This window comes from Chrysemys picta, chromosome 3, assembly GCF_011386835.1.
Source record: "Chrysemys picta bellii isolate R12L10 chromosome 3, ASM1138683v2, whole genome shotgun sequence".
NCBI lineage: Eukaryota > Metazoa > Chordata > Testudines > Emydidae > Chrysemys > Chrysemys picta.
The window spans coordinates 103,789,569-103,807,391 of NC_088793.1; the positions used below are offsets into that span (position 1 = coordinate 103,789,569).

Below are 17,823 nucleotides of genomic sequence, written 5' to 3' on the forward strand. Positions count from 1 at the left end.
TTTTGTGCTAATGATTCTAGATGTAAATACATGCAAATACTTAAGGGTCTAATTGAATCTACTGAATTTTTGCAGCTATACTCAAAAGTTTGTTGTGGAACATTCCAATGGGAATTAAGCTTCACGAGGGACAGGTTTTGAACGCTGGAAATTTAGCTTCCACCTTGTTTCTAGCATCCCTGTACAGGCACGGGGTCTAGCTTAAACTGAAACTTAGTTTTAAAATATTTTTTTCTTAAATATCTAATTACATGAACAAACTAACTAGTAACTAAGCAGTAAGACTAACTAATTAACTACACTAACGCTGCGGAGAGAAGAAGGAGGGCACTGCAAGGATTCCATCTTGCTGCTACAGAACCAAGGGGCAGCTGGGCCCACTCGGCCTTTTATGCCCTCAGGCTTGGATGAATAGTGCGAAGATGTCCAGGGCAAAGGCATGACGCCAATGTATACAGCTGGCCAAAAAAACCCCAAAAACCTGATCTCACACCCAAGCATACTAAGAGTGGAAACAATGTGGACAATCACTTGAAGAACTTTAAATTTATATCCCCTCTTTGGGGATTTTAGTTATGCAGCTGCCTATAGCACTATGGAGTTGGCCAACAAAGGCAATAGCTAGGAGGTTGTTGTGCATCTACACATCAGTGAAGATTAAAACCTATGAGGTTACCCATAACACATTTGTGGAATACTATGGCCATATTTTTTCTTGCTGTGTTTTAAGTGTTCTGTGTTGGTTTTTTTGGAGGGATGAGGGAGCTTTAAGTACCTCAAGATTTGCTGCTTAAACACTGCATTAATGTAACTTTTTAAATTTATACAAGAGGGGAAAAATTTCAGAGTTAAGATTTTATATACCTGATACAGTGATTTACCTTGAGTTACATATTTAACAGCCTAGTCAAGAATTCAAACTACTATATATAATTGCAATGTGGTAAAGTTAAAGTTGCCATCTGAATTCTAAATTTTCAATTTCCTGCCTTGTGTATTCAAATTTGCAACCTTAATATGGCATTAAGATTGGCTTTTGCATCTAGAATATGGTAATTTTTTGCAAGGATTAAATATTCCAAGAGTCCTATTGATTTCTGTAATAGCTGCTGGGTGCTGAACACTTTTGAAATATAAGGCCATTTATTTAGGCGGCTAAACGTGGATTTAAGAGCTTATACTTAGGCAACATTTTAAAATCCTGGACCAAAACCACCATATATTTTAAACCAAACATAATAAAATTATTCCGAAAAAGCTATAATTCTATCATAGCGTTCCAATAACATTAACAAATAACTCAAATTACACTCAAATCAATGGTTAAAAGTTGTCCAGCACAGTTTATGACAAAGACACAGCCTACTTATAATTTTGACAACAGTTGCTATAACATATCACTCATACTGACCTGACAGTGCCATCAGAGGATGCAGTAAGGAGGTACTCATCATCTTTTGACCAACAAAGATCATATACAATATTAAGGTGGCCATAAAATTCTCTCAAGTATTGTCCAGAAGGAATCTCATATACTAATGAAAATGTAAATAAAAAGGTTACATTTGAAAACATTTGAAACTGCTTTTCCAATAATAAAGCATCAATACTCAAAAGAAAACCATTTAGGGCCAAGATTTTATATATAGGACATATAACTGCATGTTCCAACATAAATTAAATCTTCAAATTTGGAAGATGTTGATGCAACCAACATCTGGAATATAATTACTACAAAGCTAGACATATTCCTAGGGCCAAGTCATTGCTGGCATAAGTGAATTCAATTCCACTAGCTCCTAATTTCCATAATTCAAAATCAAATAGCTACTGGGTATGCATTGTTAATAATTTAAACACAAGTTTGCAAGCATCTACTTCCATCTAGTGGTTCATGGATGCGTCACAAGTGCATTAACCCCTTTAAAAATTAGACTATACAGTTTAAGTTATCAGGGATGAACCTAGGACATTAAGTAAATACTCTTTATTTTTATTTTTTTAAACTCTGATTGCTACATAAGAATATTAATGGTGAGGTCAATTTTTTGGTGATCAGCAAGTTTTGTAGAGAAGCAATATAAATGTGATAGCTACTATTTAAGTACTTGCATTTATAGGTTTTGCCTTTTATTCTATGTGGAGATGGAACATTGTTCCCAAGAATCTCAAAAAATCGATTATATTCGGTTTCAAAATGCAACAAGTGACATTTTCTTGCACAAAAGCAGCTCAGGATATGAATAGTATTGCTAGTCATTAGTGAGCTGTATTGGGAGATTTTTGTGAAGAAGACTGCCTGGCATCTCCAACGTTATGCCTGGCTCTAGTAAGCATTATTGGTTAGTCACTTTCATGAAAACTAAATTCATTCACAAATTCCTTTTCCCCCTATAAAAACAATCTACGAAAGGGGCAAGTTATTTCACTTAAAAACTTATTATCAGAACTTATATTCCTGGCACATTTCAGACTCTCAGATTTCTACTGGATGCTGAAATACTGTAATATCAAGTCCTTAAACTGGACATATACATTACCACATATGAAAAGTCATACTGTCTTCAATCAGGCAGACACTCTGCTAAATTGGCCTTACAGCAAAGAATATTTACAATGCTGAATTACTAAATAAATCTACTAAAAGAACATAACTGTTAATATAAAACTTTTATGATCCAAAAAGTAACACTTTTTTTTTTTAAAGTCCAATCTACACACTCTTCAAAATAAAAAAAACTAAAGGGAAAAAAAGAGCTCTTTGCATATGTTATAGCTCTATGTTAAAATAAAAGTAATAAATTTGTAACTTACAAATAATGGGATAACCATCCCTCCCTGCACAGGCTGCTGCTAATGTTTTTCCATCTTGAGAAAAACGAATACAGAAACATCCCATATCTCCTGCTCTCAGTGAAAAGAGATGCTTGTTTGGTATACGACAAGCCTACATTTCCAAATAAAAACAGTTATTGCACAGTTGTGAATGTTAACAAATACACAAAACTTAAAAGACATTATGTATTTAACAACTCTTACACTGCTGTAAAAATATAAGCATTTTTACGGTTTTAAAAACAAAGCAACTTTCTGCCCGTGCATTGGTTATTTTGATTTTGAAAATCTTTCTTCACTCCATGACTTCAACAATAGAACTTAAGTAAGTAAAAGGATTCTTTCCAGAAATCCCATTAATGCATGTATAAAATGTGCATTTTAACTGAACACTGATTTTTTTAAATTGGTCCTCTTATATTTTAATAATCTGAAGAAATAAGGTTTATGTATTGCCGTGTTGATCCTTTTGGAACTTTTCCACAAGCCAAAAATCAGCAAAATAAGTTGTTAGTACCTGGATCTCTCAAAACCACAATTTCTACAGTGTTTACATGGACAAGTTTAATAGTAAATAATTTAATATTTGAGGATGTCTAGACAATATTCTCAAGATTATAATTCACTTAATTTGGCTCATGCATTTATTTGCCTTTCTGCAAAAAGGCAAAAATTAGTTATAAAACATTTTGAAAAATAATTTAATCTAAATTTACACTATTTTTATTCATCCTAAACATGTCAAAAACAAATTTGTTTCCATATCCTTTTCATCTTTGGACAATTTGCTGTTTTAAAACAATTTGTTGATTTTTCTAACATTTCCTTGTTACTACTTAAATCACTGGTTGTTATTAAATAGAAATAAAACCATTGGCAGTTTTTAAGACAAATGATATATAATGTCAAAAAATCAAGGTACATAATCAAACAAAAGTCATTTACATCAAAGATTAAATTGGGATTTTCTTTTGAACAAATGCACTCTGTGTATTAGTTGTGTTTCTTACATGGCATCCAACAGTGAAATAAACCCTATTCCCATTTGGAGAATAAATGGAATGATTATATGCACAATAATAGGCTCACAGAAGGTCCCCTTTCCTACGTGTGGTGGGGATCCGTGAGTGAGGAGTGGGCAGGACCAGAAGCACCAGGAGTCGAGCTGCATTACTCCTCTTGATCCCCACTAAGCTGGTGAAACATCCTTTGAACGAGGAGTCCCAAGAATCATGTTGTCAAGGACCTGGAGAGTGCTGCACAGGTCCCCAATCTAGGATGGGAGCCTAGGGCCTCCATGCAAAGAGCCCCACCCTCCAGCAGGTTCCTGAGAGCCACCCACACCCTCAAAACCAGACTTGTTTCACAATACTTATACCATAAAATAACCTTATTAGCAGAAAGTGGATTTTTTTGGTACTTTTAAAAAAATCTTCACCTGTCCAGGCAGTCTTGTCCATTTCAACTGCTCCTTTTTCTCATGTGGACTATATACAGTAGCTTTTTTTGATACCTCATTCTGGAGCTCACGGAATGACGTGCTACCTTGTTCCTGCTGAACAGCCATCATAGAGCGGAAAGAAGGATCTACCTAAAGGCAGACAAAATATCAATAGCACAATCAATTATATCAGGAAAACGCAAAATGTTTTAAGTAACATATTTCACAAAATTGAAATAAGTCTCAAAATGTTAGGATCTAAACATATTTTGTGTAAACACTGAAAGAAAATTAAATGGGGGCAATCCTTGTATATGAAAAAATACCTGATAGTACAGTGATACATGCAGTTAAACAGTAATGCATAATACTTCCACAAGAAATAAGTGAAATTCATCATCAAATATAAATGAAGTGCAATGAAAGTAGCCAACAAGCCTAAACTGGTGAAAAGTAAATTGGAGTGGTAAAATTCTGTCAGATGGTTGATAAATCTTTTACTTACATGATTCATGCTTTTCTGTTTTATCAGCCTTTTCCACAATTGGGCCCAATTCAGTTTAAGCATGAGTTCTCCCACTTAAATCAAGTTAATCTACCCACCCCAGATCTAGCGGACACCGCTCTTTACTGAAATTCACAGCTGGTGCCAAAGGCCAGCACAGGCTCGCTACATTAGTTATTAATTGTGGAGGGAGACTGAAGTTATAAGGGACTGAAATTTCACAAAGACAGACAGAACATCATATAGCACATGAGAGCAGACTACGTAATCTCTGTCCAGCCTGACTGCCATAGTGGCTACTGAACTCAGGCTCCTCTTTTGACAATTTTGATAAGGAAAACCATAAATATCTTAATGAAATGCACACTAAAATCCCTCCAAGAACATGCCTTAATATCAGGGAGAAGCAAGTCACTTCTATTCTCTGTGCCTCTGTTTTCCTTCCACTCTTTGTCTGGCATGTCTATTAGATTATAGTTCAGGCCAAGGACCGACTCCTACTCTATGTTTCTATAGTGCCTAGCACACTGTGGCCTTCGAGACACTACTGTAATACAGGTCTGTCGCATCTTAGGCGCATTTAACATACGCGATTTCAGCTTTACACGGTCGGCAAAAAACAAAAACACAAAACAAAACCAAAAACAAAAAAGAGAAAAATAACAATTTAAATACTGTTTCTGTAGTGTGGGCGATTCCGCCCGCCATTACACTCAATGTAATTTTGACTATACGCGATTTTCGCTTTAGGCGCTGACTGTGGAACGTAACCCCAGCGTAAGATGAGACAGACCTGTACTAATAAAACTTTGTGGATAAAGTTACCAATGCACATGTTATTCCATGTATAGCAAACAGTTACTACTGCACATGTAACAGCTACTATTACACTTAGACCCATAGATTTCAGGAGGAATATGTACAGGGATAGAGATTATACAGTAGTGACTGTCTGCAGGATCAGTCCCTAAAGTCAGAAAGTCAGGAAAGGCAGAAGTTAAGAGCATTTAAGAAGAACAAAAATTTAAAAATACTATAAGTGTGCAAAGGATTAAATTCACCTGTGGTTCAAAGGGCCAGTACAAGACACTCGTAGAGCCTATATGGGGCCATGCAAAGAGACTGCGGGTGGACTGGCCAGCCATGTGAAGGTGCTTATCCACTCATGTTCTATGGAAAGGGTCAGTGTACTAGAAGGGCAGCACAGGAATGAGGCAAGGCAGGCCAGGGGTAAAGTCCAGTGGATCTAACAATACATGCAACTATTGCAGAAGGTCTGTAGCTGCTATTCCAGTCCATAGGCTTAAATAGGGACTTGAGAGGGCTACACAGCAGCCTTACATGCTGGCCTTAGATTGGGAGTGTGGATTTCATTGCCTCAACCCCACCACACTTCACCCACATGTCAGTATTAAACAAAAATAAGAAATCTGTCAAGATTATAGACAAAGAAGCCAGTAATAAAAATAAAATGTTGTTAAATACTGTATATATTGTTTTAAGTCCCATCTGGGGTTGGAGCAAATAATCATAGCTATTTTGAATTTAAGATTTCACCTCCTTTAAAAGGTGTTAAATCTGATAAAAGTACCGTATTTTCCGGCGTATAAGACGACTGGGCGTATAAGACGACCCCCAACTTTTCCAGTTAAAATATAGAGTTTGGGATATACTCGCCGTATAAGACTACCCCTCTTCCAACGCACACCAAAAAAAAAATTAAAAAAACATCAGATTTGATTTCAATATGGTAATTTTAATTCAAATGCTTATGACATGCAGGTACTTAGCAGGAAAACTGTCACTTATAAACATAAGGCTGTTTGTCATCAAACATGTAAACATAAAACAGTGCAAGTGGATTAAACTTTTCCTAATTCACTCTAAAGCTGAAAGGAAGGATAAGACAATAAACCCATGGGAGCTGCCATGCTGTTTGTTTTCTAAGCTGTCAACCAAACTGGAACTGATGATGATAGGAGGAAGATAACAAAAAAGAGAGAGAGAGCAAGTGCCTGGCAAGTCCCTGGCGAGTTAGCAGCGCCCATCATAACTGCAAGCTACGGTATTTTTACAGGTTTTGCTGGCGTGACAGTTTCCCTTTAAAAGCCTTCAAAATCCTCCTGTTCGTCATCTGATATCATAAGTACATCAATGACATCTTGTGATACATTTGTAAGGCAGTCATCGTATGGATCGAATTCCGTATCAGATGGTGTGGTCTCAGCTTCGGCTTCCTCTTCATCTTGCCACAAGTAGTCGTCCTCCATACCATCTAATGAATTTGATATGCCACACTTCTTGAAAGACTTGATTACTGTTTCTGCATCAATATCATTCCAGGCTTTTATGACAAACTTGCACAAAACATCCAACTGTGGAGCACGCATGTTTCCTCCTTTTGTGAATGACTTTTCGCCGCTAACCATCCATTCATTCCACTGTTCTTGAATGCGATCTTTAAATGGCTTGTTTAGGCACACATCCAGTGGCTGTACCAACGATGTCAATCCTGCAGGAATAACTGCCGCATCTGTGTTTAGTCTTGCAAGCATTTGCTTGGTGCTGGGAGTTAAATGAGCCCTGAACATATCCCACACCAGTAGACTACATTTTTGAATAAGTCCACCTGGTCGCCTGCTCCATACATTATCAAGCTATAGCTTTACCCCTTCTTCATCCATCCAGCCTTTTTCATTCACATGTACAAAACAACCAACAGGGAACTTGAATTTCGGCATTGTTTTTCTTTTAAAAATAATCATTGGTCTCAGTTTGGCGCCATCAGCTGTGCATCCTAGTACCACTGTAAAACTGGACTTCTCATGTCCTGTTGTTTTAATTAAAATTGTTTTTTCACCTTTTTGATGGACAGTTTTATTTCCAACCATATCAAAATTCATTGGAGTTTCATCCATATTTCCAATACTACTTAATGCATGGCCATGTTTAGTGCGCTGTTGTATTACGTATCGATGGAAACTATTTACTTTGCTATCAAGATCTGCAGGTAATTTTGGGGCAATTTTCATCTTTTGCCTCAGTACCATATTATGCCTTCCCATGAATCTAGTACACCAGGATACAGTGGCCTTAAATCTGTTGCTGTGATCTGGGTTAGATTTGGCCCACTGAAGTGCAAACAAATGTATTTTATTTCGTGTCACTACATAACCGTTTTGGCGATGCTCATTCACCATGTCTGCTACATGTTTTTCGAGTTCTGGCCAATGTGGAGTGCCTCTTCTTAATGCACACTTACCCCTTGGCATACTCTTTAATGCTTTTTCATTTGCTTTCCAGTCCCGAACCATCTTTTCTGTTACTCCATATTGTCTTGCAGCAGCGCAGTTATTATGTTCCATGGCAAAGTTTACAACTTTAAGTTTGAAACTGGCTTCATATTTCTTTCTTCTTGCTGGTGGAGCCATGATGGGGTTTTGACTGTTGGACATTTGTATACTGTACTGTATGTACTGGTGCTATACTGTATGAACAGGTACAGATACTGGTGCTGTACTGTATGTGGTACCCAGTATACAACAACCAGCCAATCACGGCAAGCGATGTACCTTACCGGCGATTGGCTGGTTGTTGTATACAAAGCCTGCTTGGATTGGTCAGCTCTCCCTGCCTGCCCAGCCCTCCCTGTCTCCAAGACTATCAGAGCGGTAGCGCAAACACGCCTCTTTCACCCGTCTGGCCCCGCCCTTGTATCCTATTACCTCCTTCTCTGCCTCTCAGATCTCGCACATGCGCGCCTGCGCCGCTTCGCTGCAGTCCTCAGGAGCGAGATCTGAGAGGCAGAGAAGGAGGTACGGTAATAGGATACAAGGGCGGGCCAGACAGGTGAAAGAGGCGTGTTTTTCTGGGCACAGCGCCGCTCTATCTCTTTTTTCCATACCCCGGGCGTCCCGGACGCCTGCAGCTTGCTCCGCCCTTCACTTACACCTTCCCGGTGAGGCGCCCCCTCACCTAGTCATCGGGCGGGGATGCGGCCGCAGCCGTTTTTGAGCTCCCCCCACCATATGCGGCGACCGCAGATTCTCCAGTCCGGCTCGGAAGTTTCAGCACCCGCCCTATAAGACGACACCCATCGTATAAGACGACCCCCGACTTTTGAGAAGATTTTCCTGGGTTAAAAAGTAGTCTTATACGCCAGAAAATACAGTACATTTTCTTATATAGTTTTTTGAACAAAAATAAAAGTTAGGGGCCAAATTCTCCTCTCACTTTACACTAATTTTACACCAGTGTAATTCAATTAACTTTAATGATGTTTGGCCCAGTTTTTAGCAATATGAGAGGAGAAAGAGATCCAAGATGATACATGACTACCTGTATGTTTTATGGAAACCATTGGCCAAATTCCAGGAAATTCAGAGTAGTAGGAGAAACTGATTTGAACATTTTTACAGAAAGTTGTAAAGTGCTAAGTAGATTAAAAAAAAAAGAAAAGAAGAGGGGGCATGTTAAGATGTAATATGCTTAGTATAGCAAGTTATAAAGGGCAGTTACAGAAAAAAAAATAAAAATGTAAACTGTCATCTGATTTCAATTACAAATAAATAGCTTGAATGGATCTTAAGTATTTCTGTTTATATATAAATATGTAAATGTACTTAACTTACATGATCTGGTAGTTTTATGCCTTTTACAGTTACATATAATGTTGATGGGTAACGATTTCTAGGACCTTTTGCCCACCAATCAAAAACCTCAACAACATTTGACTGTGTCCTGGTCCTTGGGGGTGGATAATATAATTGCAGACGAAGTTTCCCATCAATGTTTAGCACTCCATTTGCACCTACAAGCTAAAAGTAATTTAAAAAAAATTAAAGAAATTTGCTACTTGTGTTCAAAATTCATACAAGTCATTGATGACACTGACACTTTTGACCAACTAGGGGCTCAACTTACTACTGGGGATAGTTATTATTCCCACGAGTGATGTCCCCACTCTACTCAATGGATTACTCTTGAGAGTAAGCAAGCACTACCCTAGTATGTTTGCAGGATCAAGCCCTACTATAATTCAGAAAGCACTACCATTTTTGACGTGTCTCTTCAAACTGGCATTCTTCTGGAGTCTTTTTCTTACAGCAATTGAGGCATTACAAGTTACATTTTGTTGAAATAATTCAGGCAAATAAGAATTTGCAGTAAATATTTTATCTGTGTCATATCGCCACAAAAATAGAGAAAATTTGTTAAAATAAATTTTGTATGTTTAAAAAAAAAATTGGTAAAAGCTCGTATAGCGTTTAAGAGAAACTAAATATTTCTGTTACTTTACTCCTATCCGGCCTCGGTCTTAAATGGTGCAAAACTACAATACCTTTAAGTGACACAGACCCACGCAACATCTACTTCCTGAACAGACACAAGAAACAAATGATCATATCGAGAGGCCTCACCATCTATAACCCTCTGACCACTACATAAAACTCCAAGTAGGATGAACAGCTCTGTGGAAGGACCTCAGAAAAACTGAGGAACCACCTCCTCCATCTTATTTCAGAAGGGCCAACCTCAAACAAGAAATCATCACGTGCTCTCACACACTGGAATAAAAAAAATAAGGAAACATACCCGGAGATCTTGCAGGAAACCTGAAACAACTATAAAAAAGCCCTCTGATGACAGCCATCCAACATAAAAACAAAAAATGAAACTAACTACAACAACTCCACAACAGATACCACTTTTGGGAGAAACCATGACGCCAAGACCCACTAAATGGACACTACATGACACCTCATCATCATCAATCTATCAAAACCACCCCTAACTGGAACTGAAGTATCTGCTCTCTCCAAGGGACTGAACTTCTGCTCCCCTGCAGAACCGGATACCGTGCTAACATGTGGAGAACTAGAAGAATTCTTCCACCGATTCTGCCTCAAGGAATTATTTCACAACTAAGACAATACTACCCAACTACCACACCCCCACTGACAGAAGAAAAAAAAAATCTGACTGGACACCCCCCAGCAGAAAAAAACACCATTGGATCATTACATTGATTGCTTCAGGAAAAAAAATTGACTGGGACATCCTCAACAAACATTACATTCACCACAACCTCTCTACCACAGAAAAGATAGCCATACAGTCCCTGAAGTCCAAATACCAGATAGCAATCAAAGCAGAAGACAAAGGGGGTGCCACTGTGGTCTTTAATCATGATGACTATGTCAAGGCCAACAGACAACTCTTTCACACCCCCTGCAATAAAGAACTCAAAGATGACTCCCACACCACAATTCACACTGGAATTTAAAGACACCACCAAATCTTGTCCCAAATAACTCCTGGAAAAACTCTACAACCTCATCCATCACAAACCCACCCCAAGAACCTTCTACATGCTTCCCAAGATACACAAACAAGGGAGCCCAGGCAGACCCATCATAACTGGCCACAGCACTCTTACTGAAGGAGTATGAGGACACACAGAAACCATTGTCAAACCACTCATCACACAAAGGCACTACCTCCAAGACACTACCAACTATTTCCAGGAACTCCACGACATTAACAACCTCCCCCAGACCACCATCTTTGCCGTCATGAATATCACCTCATTATACACTAACATTACTCCCCCTGATGGCATTGCTGACTGCCTCAAATATCTACAAGATCATATAAAACACTCAGAAATTCATCCTAAACACATTTCCTAACTCATCCATTTCACCCTCACCGACAACAATTTCACACCTAACAAACATACATTTTGTCCAAACCATGGAAACAGCCATGGTTACTAGGATGGCTCCCCAATATGCCAATCTCTTCATGGGACACCTCAAGGAAAAATTTGTGAAAAAAATGCATCATGAAGTGAATGATATACCTGAGAAACATAGATGATATTTTCATCCTCTGGACAGACGACCTCAACTCCTTCATAGATTTCCATCACAACTTCAACCACCATCACCCATCCATCAAACTCTCTCTAGAATACTCCATACCTGCATCAGCTTCATGGAAACCATGATGAGCTTCAGCAATAGAACCCTACAAACAACTATATACAAGAAACTCACAGATCACTTTTACCAACCGAGGTACTTAGAAATCTGTTATTTACAGCCAGACACTCAGATACCACAGAATTTGCTCCGAAGAGAAAGTCCGGGATCCATACCTAAAGATTCTTAAAACTGCCTTCACTAAACAAGGACACTCTACCAGATAAGTAGATCACATCATGGAAAGGGCCACCCAAATACTCAAGAAGAACCTTCTTCCATTCAGAAAAAAAAAAGAAAAGAAAGCCTACTGACTGCACACCCCTAGTTGTCACCTGTCACCCCACATTGGAACCCATACAGGGTATCATCAAATAATTACAACCCATATGTTATATTTATAAGCAGCACATGGAATTTTTTTCAAGGGGATAAGGCAATACGCCGTGTTTATTGAGAGTACAATTTAAGAATTAAAATCAGCATCTGCTTCCATTCACACACACACACACACACACACACACCTCAAAAGGTTCTGCAGCTGGATCTTATAGTTACCAGTCCTTAGTGTTGCTCTGTCAATTCCAGTGGACAGCTGAAACTGCACACAAGGGAGGGGAGGAGCTGGAGCTAGGTCTCTATTGGATGCATCCGAAGCTCTGATGTTGATGAAGAACAAACCCAAAGTCCCATGGCAATACACCCTTCTTTTATAGTAATAAGTTCCCATACAAGTCTATGGGCCTTGCTGTGTCACACCAGAGCTGTTAATCACGAGGTAGTCAAGGTTGCTGTCAATCAGCATTATTTTGGGTTGTTACTGGGAGTATCCACAGCTGTTTCTTATCTCGTCCCTCTGGCTCCATTCTTTATCTTGTCCTTGGGGCGTATGCCTTTCTTTTAAGGTCATCAATCTGCCATCTGGGTGATTCTGATAATAACGTTGGTGCCTCTCGACTTTTCCACTCCCCTCTTGACCATCCGGCCCTTCGGTACTAGCACCTCCTGTGTCTTCTTTGTTAGCATGCCATATATTCTTCACTCACACACAAATCAGTAAATAATTTCAAAAGCAAGAATTACAGCCATAAAACTTCTATCCTTCTAAAAACAAAGGCTAAAACCAAAACAATTTCTTCTTACTAATTCAAAGCTAACAAAATAAGCAAATGGAGTACAATTTCCTCGAGACAATTTCTCCCCATTAGGCTTTTGGAGTGGATTTTATTAAAGATACAACGGCTCCTGTGTCAATTAGAGCTAGCGTAGGAGCATATCTACCCAGCTGGACATAAATACATGGTCACCCCCCGGGGACCCAGGTGATCTTACCTATGAACCTCCACTGCTGTGCTCCTACATAATGTAGGGGTTCCCTGTCCAGCAGGCCTGACTAGTTGTCTTCTGGAGGAGGAGGCAAAGGAGGAGCATTAGGGGTTATGCTTGCTACCTCCTTCTGCTGCAATTGTAATTTAAGGGCCTCCCAGTCCATGCTCCATCCCACTTTTCCTGGCTCTCCCCATGCTGCATTAGTGTCCGTCAGGCTAGCCAGGGAACTTTGTTCTCAATGGAATTTGTATTCCTTCTCTCCCTGTTGTTGGCACCGCTTAGTGCCCTCTGGGAGGTATCAGGGATCCGGGTATTACCCTTTGTCTGCAGTTACCCAGTCCGTGGGAGCAGCCTCATGTGAAACCTCCACAGGGTCCAGATATCCCCTTGAAAAAGATTCCGTGTGCTCTTATAAGCGTAACACATTTGATGGGGACCACATCCTGAAAAAAAAAAATCTTTCCCAGACCCATTCTTCTGGCCTTCAAACAATCCCCCAACCTTGCTATAAGCTCATCATCAGAAGCAAGCTCCCCATAGCCCAAAACACAAAACTCAAAGCAGCACCAGACCCTGCCAGAACAACAGATGCAAAACCTGCAGACATGTCTCCATCACTACAACCATCAATACTTCCCACAATACAACTTTCAAGATTCCTGGGTCCTACACATGCCTATCTCAAAAAGTAGTGTACCTCATCCAGTGCATCGAATGCACCACCAATGGGGGATAAAACCAGACGATCAGACGATAAGCTCTTGAATAAACTCATACAGAAAAATGATAAAAGACAAAAACACCTTCTCACCTGTGGATGAATACTTTTCACAAAGCAATCATTCCATATCTGATCTTTCAATATTTGTCCTCAAAGGAAACCTGCACAGCACCTTCAAAAGGTGAGCCTAGGAAATTAAATTCATATCTCTAATAGACACCACAAACCATGGACTCAACAAGTTTCATGGTTCATCATTCCAAGTTGTAACACACCTCACTGCCTGCTAACCGGTAATTGACCACTTCATTTTAAGTGGTCTCCTACAATGTGTGAATCCCTTAACTATCTGTCCCAATTTATATTTAGCTTAGACTCTCGGATTACCTTCCCCAGACCCGAAGAAGAGCTCTGTGAAACTCAAACCCTCCACCAACAGAAGTTGGTCCAATAAAAGAGATCATCTCACCTACCTTGTCTTTCCCAAGAGAAAAAGGGCATTCATGAATTTATTACAATTTTTCACAAGAAGTAGATGTGTAATATATTGTACTTGGGAAAGAATCCATATTTACAACATCAACTCCTTTCCAGAGGGAAAAGTCAAAAAAAGGTTTTGTTTTAAGCTGGTTGTTTAAGACAAAATATTATATTTTTAATGTGATTAACAGTTGCAGAAATCCAGTGAGTCTCAATGGACAGTGCCACAAAGAGCTGCTAGGTCCCTGCTCCTGCCCCCACTTTTTCCATGTCCCAGTGAAGGCGCTTCTGGTGGAGGACAGAAGGCGTAGCAGCTCTCCCACCTTCCCCAAAGTGAAAAATTCATACCCGAGAGATGAAGTTAAGCCGACCTAAGCCTCTACATAGACACCACTATGTCAACAGAAGAATTCTTCAATCAACCTAGTTGCCTAACCTCTCAAGGAGATGGATTTATTATAGTGATGGAAAACCCCTGTCACTGTAGCAAGTGTCTATGCTAAGGCATTACAACGGGGTAGCTGCAAAGCTTTACAACTGTAGCACTTGTAGTGTAAACATCCCCTAGTAGCATAGCATGACTTAGGGTTAGAGGAAATAAGTGAGCTCTGGAACTTATCCTTTCCATAAGTTAGTTTTTTGCCTACTAGGAGCAGGAGATGGACCACTGTTTGTCAGGATGCTTCCCCTTTTGTAGGATTAAGATGAATCTTGCAATTTCATTATTTCAAGGGTGGAAAAACCCACAGTGCCCCCTCAATATTTGGATTCAACTAAAAGCTCCACTAGAACTTTGAATAGCACTTAAACAGAACACACTAACTGCTCTTGAAGTAATATTTCTGGTCCCAGGTGTACAGAGAAGCCACCCATGACATTTATCAATTGATTAACCTTTATTCAGAAGCTCCTGATTTTTCTGCCAAGAGCTACGCTTGAAAAAGAATATGCATTTTTCCACGCATTTTGTTCATTTAGTTGAGAAATATCAATTTTCTCTATTGCCACACCTATTTTCTCTGTATATCTACATGATCTTTTAATAGCATGAGCTCTGTCTGAATCTGCCTCTTCTATACCTGTGATTTAAAATACTTTTTAAAAATTTTTTGTTTTAAAAAAAGTTTCCCACTAAGTAATTTGTTTATGTGAAAAACTGGCTTTGTCAATTTCTTTTAGATACTTTATGCAGGCTTTTTAGTCTTCTTTTGGTTTTATTTTTTTGTATGTTTAAGTTCACAATACCTTTAGAAATGCCCAAGAGATTTTGCGAAAACCACTTTCCTTAATTTGCACTTCAGAGTTGGCTCTTGCTTCATTCATGCTTAAGAAATCAAGGATCTGCAGATATTAATTAGAATATATACATACATTACCATTGAGAATGCACTTCTTGGAAGTAATAACTACTACTGAAGGTATTTTAGATAGGATTCATGGATTTAAACAAAATTCTCATTTTACTTATTATAAAAATATAATTTACTAACTATCCAGTGTCCACATCTACCCCAAGTGATATTTAAACATACATATCACATCAGTGTTATGATCTTCAAACATAAGTCATTTTTTTTTTAAAGTTTCTTATTTCACATCAGTCTCATTATATTTTTTATAAACAATTGAACAAAAGCAACTCTTCACAAATCCTTTATATGTCCCCAAACTGATTGCACATTTAATCCAGATAGAAGTATGTGGTCAAAAAGATCATTTTCTTTTCCTAGCTTCGTCATTTTAGTATACAATTCTCTTGATTTTCTTGGTCTGCAACCAGAATCTCCTCATATCCGACCACTTCTGCAACTTTACATGGCACGCATAATATTAGCGTTACAATCCATCTTCGGATTTGTGGCTAAGTAACGCCAGTGAAATCAATAGAAAATGCAGGCTTTCATTTGACAAAGATTTTGTCTCAAACTTTAAAACTGTTTCCATGAAGAGCCTCTATACACTACTGGTATCACTTTTGTGATAAACCACCAGGATCCTCTCTTAGTACTTTGAATGTACTTATTTTATGAAAATTGCAGACCATAAAGGAAAATCTGGCACTGTTATTAGATTGCAAATGCACAATGTATTTAGAAAAACATATGATAGGGGTATAAAAAAAATTATTGATTGTACTAGGTCTTCATTTCCACATTAACACTATATAAACTCTCTTGTATATAGAAGTCTATAAATACCGGCTACAGTTATGCTCAAAAACATGTTCGGAACATGCTTTACAATTTTTCCTATAAACATAAATGTATTTGAGGCTGAGGTAGTTATTGCTGTGTGAGTAATGATGAAGAAGAAACAGATGTCTACTTTTTTTTTTTTATGGCAAACATGCAAAAAATCTGTGGGCTACATGTTGGCTAGCCTTGCTTACGTATACAAGTAGGAGGCGGCAGCACTAAGGGGGCAGCCACTATCAGCCCCTGAACTGATGGTGTTAGAAACACAAAAAAGGACAGTGACCCTACCCTATTCGTCTGTCAGCAAGAAGTGCTAATTCAATGAGAGGGCATCATAGCTCCCAGTGTGGCATGCCCCTTTCAGTCCTTCCTGGTAGCATTCTGATTGTGTCAATAAGACACATTCGCCAAAATATTTATTTATTACCCAGAACACAATTTTGCTGAGGGAGGGATTTTCAAAACTGCTTAGTATTGGCCTAATTTTACTTCCATTGGCTTCAATGAGAGAACAGCTGGCCAATGCTGAGTGTTTTTTAAAATCTCCATCATAATATATATTCTCTTAAAAAACTATGGTATTCCAACAATATAACTGTAAATCATAAATAAAGTGCTGCCAGAAATACATGGTCAGAAACCTGCAACCTGAAAAATTTACTGTAAAATATTTCATCTGTACCTCAAAAAACAGGACTACTTTGGGGCTTTCTTCAGCATCTTGAAGGAAATAACTAAAACGTTCATTAAATATGATTTGTTCCTCCCATTCTGGAAGTGTTGATTTAAATTGTCGGAAATCGTAAGGCTGGGTCATAATAGGAAGAATGTGCTCCACTCGCTCTTGTTCATAAAAAGATGAAACCGCCCGGCTGCTGTTTAAAAACAACCAAATGCAATTGTCAATATTTTTCAAAAAAGTAAGCGAAGAACAAAATACTACGCCTACTTCAACTACTGTAAACAAAAAGAGTACAAGACGGCCATTCTCTTTATTTTAGAAAGAATATTTAATAACCACTGGAGATCTTAATGCAACTGATGATGTACAGGGCAATAAGCAGAGCTGGAGTTCCAAATCCCAATAATCAAGCATTTTGATTGGGCCTGATCCATAGTCCATTGAAGCCAATACAAGTCCCATTGACTTCAATAAGCTTTGGATCAGGCCCCTCATGAATTACTAGCAGAGCTGGGAATAGGTAAGCGAAACAGTAAGAAGAATGGAGAACTCAACTTCATTTCAATATTCTTATGGATGTTTTGCCAATAAGCAAAAAAATCTCTTATTCATGCCTCAATATGTTTGTTTGCTTATTCTCAACAAGGCT

The 17,823-nt window shown here is 38.6% G+C and overlaps 1 protein-coding gene across 8 annotated transcripts in view; it reads right to left on the reverse strand.

The window, feature by feature from the left end:
• AHI1 (Abelson helper integration site 1) overlaps positions 1 to 17,823 on the reverse strand; it is a 185,851-nt gene that overhangs the window by 139,165 nt on the left and 28,863 nt on the right. For 7 of the 8 annotated variants that reach the window (XM_042848185.2, XM_008176763.4, XM_008176745.4 and 4 more), the window contains 6 exons: positions 17,175 to 17,367; positions 15,543 to 15,638; positions 9,413 to 9,598; positions 4,274 to 4,426; positions 2,815 to 2,947; positions 1,412 to 1,535 (listed from right to left, as the gene is read on the reverse strand). In XM_042848185.2, the coding sequence (XP_042704119.2) occupies positions 1,412 to 1,535; positions 2,815 to 2,947; positions 4,274 to 4,426; positions 9,413 to 9,598; positions 15,543 to 15,638; positions 17,175 to 17,367 (885 nt within the window). The remainder of the gene's footprint in view (positions 1 to 1,411; positions 1,536 to 2,814; positions 2,948 to 4,273; positions 4,427 to 9,412; positions 9,599 to 15,542; positions 15,639 to 17,174; positions 17,368 to 17,823) is intronic. The other variant, XM_042848183.2, reaches the window with a different exon arrangement.